The 6,946-nt window shown below is 52.9% G+C and overlaps 1 protein-coding gene across 2 annotated transcripts in view; it reads right to left on the bottom strand.

Moving 5' to 3' along the window:
• Positions 1–954, bottom strand: part of WWC1 (WW and C2 domain containing 1) — a 73,984-nt gene extending 73,030 nt beyond the window's left edge. Inside the window, exon 1 of one of the 2 annotated variants that reach the window (XM_055717806.1) lies at positions 478–954. In XM_055717806.1, coding sequence (XP_055573781.1) covers positions 478–625 — 148 coding nt within the window. In that variant the 5' untranslated portion in view covers positions 626–954. The remainder of the gene's footprint in view (positions 1–477) is intronic. The other variant, XM_055717805.1, reaches the window with a different exon arrangement.
• Positions 955–6,946: the final 5,992 nt, after the last annotated feature.

Raw genomic sequence — 6,946 nt, forward strand, 5'->3', positions numbered from 1 at the left:
AGCGTGGCTTGCATAGGTGGGCCACTGGCACTGGCTTACAGCCGTGGGCAAAGACGCCACGACCCCCCTGCACCTCACCGCCCCCCCCCCCCGCTGAGGCAGCGCCGCTGCCGGGTGCACAGGGGGGCTGCCCGCCCCCGCCAGCCGCGCTCCCCGGGCAGCGCGCACCGCAGGCCCGCCGGGCGCGGAGGAGCGCGGTAAGAAGCCGAGGGGACACAGCAGCACCGAACTCACCGCCCTGCCGCCAGCACCCCCCCCCAGGGGCCGCCGGGCGCCCCTTGCCCTCCCGGGGGAAGGCGGCGGGGGCCGTGCGCTGCGCTCTCCTCCCGCGGAGCCGGGCCGGAGCCGGGGACGGCGGCAGCCACCGACCCGGCGGGCCAGGCGCGCGGAGCGGAGGCGGCGGGCACGCCTCTGCCCGGGAAGGGGGAAGGGGGCCCCGGAGCGGCCCTGCCCGCCCCCTGGCTCCGCCGCGCCCACCTGTCGCGGGGGTCGACCCAGCTGGTGGTGCGGCTGCCGTGGTCGATGTAGTACACCTTCCCGTCGTAGTCCCGCGCCTCCTCCCAGCCCTCGGGCAGCGGCAGCTCCTTCCGCGGCATCGTCCCCACCGCCGGCCGCGCTGCCCCATCCACCGCTCCGCTCCGGGGCGGCGGCGGCGAGGGCCGGCCCCGGGGCAGGGCCGGGCCTGGCCTCCCCTCCCGCGGGCAGCGAGGAGCCGTGCGGGGGCCGCGCCGGCCCAGCCGCGCAAGAGGCACCGCCGCCGGGCAGCCTCACATGCCGGCCCCGCGGCGGGGGCGGAGCGCGGAGCCAAGCCGAGGCGAGGCGGGCCGGGCTGAGGCGGGCCCAGGCGGGCAGGGCTGAGGCGGGCCCCGTGCCGCGGCGGGGGCGGTGCGAGAGGGGGCGGCGGCCCGGCCCGCGGTCAGCCCTGCGGCGCGGGAAGCTCCGGCCCGCCCGCCCCCTTACGCCTCCATTTCCTGCTCCGCCGGCGGCGGCCCGGCGTGTCCCGGGGCGGCCCCGCCCACGGCCTCGCCCCTCGGGCCGCCCCGCCCACCACTGGCGCCCCGGGCGCGGGTGCCTCCTTACGGGCTGCGCCGCGCCCCGCCGCCGCACGCGCGAGAGCGCCCCCTGTCGGCGGGGAGGGCGGGGCCCCTCCTGCGGCAGGCGGCCCGGCGGGGGGCACCGGCCGTGGGCCCGGGCGGGGGGCGGCGGGCTTGGGGTGCCCGGGGCGGGCACAGGGCGGCAGCTGCCAGGCCAAAACCGGAGGGCTGCGGTTATAACTGCTGTCTCGCACCTAAGGGCCTGGGGCTCGGCTCGCCCCCCCAGGAGCAGCTCAAAAGGTGGAGGGCAGGGCGAGGCTGGCCCAAGGTCAGGGTCCGCTGGTGCGCCTGGAGCCATGGCCGCTGGGTATCAGAGTGCCCGCACTAACACGGGCAACCGCAGAAACTCTCCCCCAACTGCAGGCATCCCTGCGCTGTGTGGTGCCCCGGTGTGCTGCCCGCTGGGCCAGGCCACCATGGCTGGGCCCCACTGGTTGGCAGTGAGCCAACAGCCCATGCCGGGCCCCACAGGGGGTCATGCCGGTGGCTTCGCTATTCATGTGAAAAGAGTGGAAGGACTCTGCAGCCGGGTGTGCAGCTGCAGTGAGACCATCACCAGATGGCAGGATTATAAAAATGAGGTTGGGGTAGCACAAGGCAGCCATAAGCCTGAGGCTGGGCGATGGTGGCGGCACCGTGGGGCACGTCACCCTTCAGAGCAGCTGCTGCTGTGGCTCGGCAGCGGCCAGCACCAGAGCACAGCTCCAGCGTAGCTGTGGTGCAGTATAGAAGGAACTGTGGGGACATGCCCTCCCCTGCCTTTTGTCCCCAGACCTCGGTCACTGAGGCCTGAACAGATTGCCCGTGACAAAATGTCACAACAAAAGCCCATGCACCGGCACACGATCGGGCCGTGAGCTAACGCGGGTGACCTGCACAGCACGACGATGAGGGGCGTTCTGCGTGAGGTGGCATTTTTCCCCTGGGGAGCACCAAGCGACACCAGTTTCCAACTGTCGAGGGTGGGAAAAAGCAAGAAGTTCTGTAGAGCTCCAGCTATTGAAACAGCAGAATGGAGCAGGGATCCCTGCCAAGCACAGGGGTGGAAAAGGAAACTGGAGGATGGGAAGGTGGGAGCCCTGAAGGGCTGGAGAGGAGAAGTAAAAGCAAGAAAGACAATTAGAAATAACATCTCATTTCCATGCCAGTTTTTGAGGGTAAGGATAACTTCTTTCAGGCTTTCTGACAACCTGCTGGGAGTCAGAACTGCTAATTCTCCAGAGGCCAAAGCAGAATGCGGTAGCAGTTGGCTGGTGAAGTGGTTGAGCAGGGAAGAAAATGAAGACAAGTAAAACTGAAAGTGAGGCGTTTGGAAAATAGCCTGATTTAACCCCATTTTATCTGAAGCCTAACTTAGAGGGGGCCACTGCATGTGTTGGCTTTATGAACAGGACCATACACAAGGCTTTAAAATTTATAATAAAGCAAGAATAAGGGAATAAATACTGTATCTGTCCACACTCTAAATAAAGCCTGTGGTTTCTTTTGGAAGCAAAGCCTCAGAGCACCGGGAGCAGTGCCGCTCCAGTGAGCAGACACCAGGACCGCTGGGAGTCCTGGGCCAAAGCCAGTGGTGTGCAATGGATTTCTGCAGGGCACTGGGCTAGTCACTGCGGCTGTCATTTTCTCTTTACTGCTTTTAATTTTGTGGATAATGGTAAAACACTCAGCAAAGTACTTAAGATATTTAAAAGTGGGAACTGTAACAACAGGAAAAAAATCAGCAACAATTAACATTTTTAAATATTACAAGAAGAAGCCAATAACAAAATGGTAACAAATTAATGTGTATCCTGTCTTTGTGGTCCTATGTTCAAGCACAGAGATACTTCCAAAAAAGCATGTTTCATTTTAAAATGTTTTTTTCATATTTTCAGGACATGTGTAGATTATACAAAGAAAGGCTGTATGTGAAGAAGCCGACTAAATATCTTTTTTTCTCCGGGTGTCATCAACTGTGTTTATGAAGGAAGTCATTGTGTCATTTTTTTGATAATCGCTTTTCAAATAAATACCTTGGAAAATATTTGCAGGTAGTTCTGACTCAAGTAAAAAGATCTTAATTTTCTTCAGCTTAACTCAGAAAAAAACCCTCTCGTTGAACCATAAGAATTTATGAATGTAATCAGGAATGTGCCTATGGTAACTTACTCCCTTTTAACACTTACAGTCACAACAAAAGAATTCAGTGTTATCAGAGTCTGTTTGTAAAGCAATAAACAAACAGGTGATTGTTTTCTCATGAGCAAAGAAACGGAAGGTTTGGTTCATAGGTAAGCTCTTACCTATGTCAAAAAGAACAGAGCAGAGAACAAAGTCTGCAGAAACCTCTTTTTTTTTGCCCTGGGGTCAACCCTTCCAGCACGACCTCAGGTGCTGCACACCGCTGTCCCATCCAGCTTTGCAGAGCCCACAATGGGCTGGGTAGCAAAGTATTCAGTAACAACAGCAGACATTTTCTGTTGGTGGTTTCTGTTTCAGAGCAGCTGGTTGCTTGCTGCTTGGGTTGGTTTTTTTTCCCCTAATACATTCAAAAGTCTGTACTTTTGCACTCAACACTGAAAGTTCTATTCTTAATTGACTGCAAATAACGAGAACACAGATGTCAAAAGCTATTAGAGCACAATATTGGTCTCTTAGCCAATATCTTCAGGTATCTGAAATGAAATAGGAGGAAAAAATGGGTTTAAATTCAATCGCCAGGGAACAATTGCATTTACCTGAAAGACCACACGTTGGTTAAAACCTCCAGCATTGTTCAACTTCAAGCAATCCTAGCATTTCTGTGGAGGGGTACCTTATCCTTCTAGAAAACCTCTTCCTCACCCTGCCCACCCCAAACTGCATGTCAATTTTCTTTTTCAGTTTCCAAATGGCATTTTAGTTTTTTTAAGAAGTCAAAAACAGGTTTGCAAAGATGGAACATTTCATTTTGGAAGTAACCAAAAAGCCTTCCTGCTTTCAGAAGCCGTTTCCAGCCTGGTGGGAAGGACAGAGGTGCCCACAAGACAGGGAAGAGTGCACACAACGTGCTGTACTTTCCAGTCCCAACATGAAAGGAACTTTCTGTAAACATTGGCAAAGCTGCTTCATTGTTTTCTTTCAAACTGCTCCTGAAAAGACCCATTTGCTGGAGGCCTTCAGAAATAAAAAAAAAAAAAAAAAAAAAAAGGCAACAAAAAGCAGCTGACATCTGCAAAGCTGTCCTGTTGCTTTGGCAGGTAGTGGCTGCGCCTGCCCAGTGTGCCACTGGTCCCTGCACCCCTTGTTCCAGCTGAAGCATCTGTCCTTTTTGTCCTTTTGTTCTGTACGCACGCGGCGTTTGGTACAATGCTGCCTCACACACAGCGCCGCATAGCCTAGGTGAAATGTGAGGAATGGTGAGAGTTTCAGGTTCATCTAGTAAGGTGACTGCTGAATAGGACCTGTGCAGCAGGCTGGGTTTCCCACTACCCCAGGGAAGCCTGCTGGCTGGATTTCTGCTGAGCTTTGGCCTCTTGCAAGAGGTCCCCGACTAGTTTGTTTGTGAAATAAGATGTTGTAGAATCATAGAACCATTTAGGTTGGAAAAGACCTTTAAGATCAAGTCCAACTGCTAACATGGTGCTACCAAGTCTACCACCATGTCCCTGTGTAACTGTTCCCTAACTGGGCACTGTCTGGAACAAATAATTTACCTGGGAATTGCTTTTTAGGAAACGTGCTGATCGCTCTCCCTCAAAGTGCATCCAAGCAGGAAGATGCTACTCTGGTCTGGTTTGCTACGTGGGCACATCCTTAGTAATCCAACAAAGCTGCTTAACTCTTAGACTTTGTTGTATGGAAAACAAAGCTCCGGGATACTTTGTCCCTTTAGGCTATAGTTAAGGTCTTTTGATTTCTGACAGTTTTGGTTTTCCTCCTGTTTCCCACCTCACATTACTGAGGAGCAGAGCTGGGAGCACTGATCAAACCCCAGGGGATTTCAGTAGTTACCCAAAGTATATTGGGAGAGGGTACAACTATTCCGCTTTATTAAAAACAAACCCACTTCTCATCTTTTATTGTTTTCTGATTTATGGTTTCATACATTCTTAGGTGTCTATGTGGGGGAGAAAACACTGAAGTAGTTGCTAGCAAATATTCTTGAACATAACTACTCTAGTGTAAAAAGGCTCTCGTATCTGACTCCTACATAGAAGGAGAAGCTTAAAATGTACAGAAGCGCCGGTCACACCAAGCATCAGGAAACCGGACTGGGACAGCTTTGTGGTTCCTGAATGAGGAGATCACAAGCCCTTCGGTGGCTGGCTTTGGTGGCAGCACTTTGACACAGGGTTAAGAAGCTCCAATCCCTCCAGCTTTTGTTTCTGTTCTCAGCCTTACCGACAGCTCCAGCCACCCTGGCACAGCTGTGTATAGGAAGGACGGCCACTCCTCTAGACAAGCCACCTGGTCTCTCACCTCTCCTTTGGGCTTTGCTTATTTTTGCTTTTATCCCCTCATGCCAGGTTGCAGTGTGACCCACCAGACACTGGCACTTGCACAGGGAAGCATCCACCAAACTTACTTAAACCAAACAGGCTTCTTCAGTGGGCTGGCATTGAAGCTGGCAGAGGGCGGAAGAGAAAGAGCGATCCATAAAGAAAGTTTAAATACTAAATAAAATAAAAAGGATAGCTGGAAAATAAGCATGGGAAGGTTTAAGACCCACTCATCATAAGTCAATCAAACTAAATTAATGTTTCTGACAAAGAGGACAGTTTAATTCAGCCTTCTTTTATCAAGATCTCAGGCAGCAGATCTGGATTTCTAATGTTAAATTTCAAGCTACCTTTGTCATGCTGTTCATCGTGAACTGCATTAGTAAACATATAACAGTTCCTTACGCTACCCTCAGCACTGAAAAACTCGAGCAGAATCCCCCACACTTGTTTGTTAAGCAGTAAATACATTACTTGCTTTGGTGAGCACTTACGATAAAATTTTGTATCTAAGGAAAAAAAATCAAGAACACGTCACATGGCAGCTGCAGCAAGGTTGAAAGGTAAAGGCAAGGGAGCTAGGGGCGAGCCTGGAAGCCTTGACCACCTCACACGACACAGGAGTTCTCAGGCTTTTACAGTAACCAGCTGCTCGTTGGGCTACAGCTGCATGACTGCACACTCGAGCAACAGCCTGCCAGGTCTGAAATAATTATTTTCCAATCCTTTCCTCTGTTTTTTTTTGTGGGGGTTTTTTGTGTGATTTTTTTTTGGTGTTTTTTTGTTTGTTTGGGTTGGGTTTTTTCTTGTAGTTACTCTGTTTAGAATTAGTTTGCCCGTAACTGGGAGCTGTGAGTGAGTACATGGTGAGGCCATTACACAGAACTGTTTTGGAAATGGCAAGGTCCTGTGGTCCGTAGGACAGTCCCCAGCCACTGCTGAATCAGGGCTCTCCTGAGCCACGGGTCAATATTTACACCAGCACAAATCTTCCGGCCACCCCGTGCCACAGGCAAGGCTGGCTGTAACTCAGCAGCATCCTTAACCCCCAAAGGCAGGAAAACCCTCCGTCAGCTGAGCTCGCCTCAGAAAAGCGGGGTGCGTTGCAGGACACCTGTGAGGGCAGTCCTGGCAATTCCCGGGGCTGTCAGGACTGCCACAAGCACGTCACTCAGCCAGGGTTTAGTCCAGGTTGCCTTCACAATCCTTAGCACTTTGTACACCTGCACCAAAGATCTTTATCTTTCAGCAAACAAGCCTGCAGCGAGAGAATAAATTCCTAACTATGACCTTTGGGTGCTCTGAGATTTTTTTTCACCTACAAACAGAACAGGATTCCGACACCCGCCCCCCCCCAATAACCCCTTATCTCTGTTGTTTTATTAGACC

This window comes from Falco cherrug, chromosome 8 (assembly GCF_023634085.1).
Source record: "Falco cherrug isolate bFalChe1 chromosome 8, bFalChe1.pri, whole genome shotgun sequence".
Classification (NCBI taxonomy): Eukaryota; Metazoa; Chordata; class Aves; order Falconiformes; family Falconidae; genus Falco; species Falco cherrug.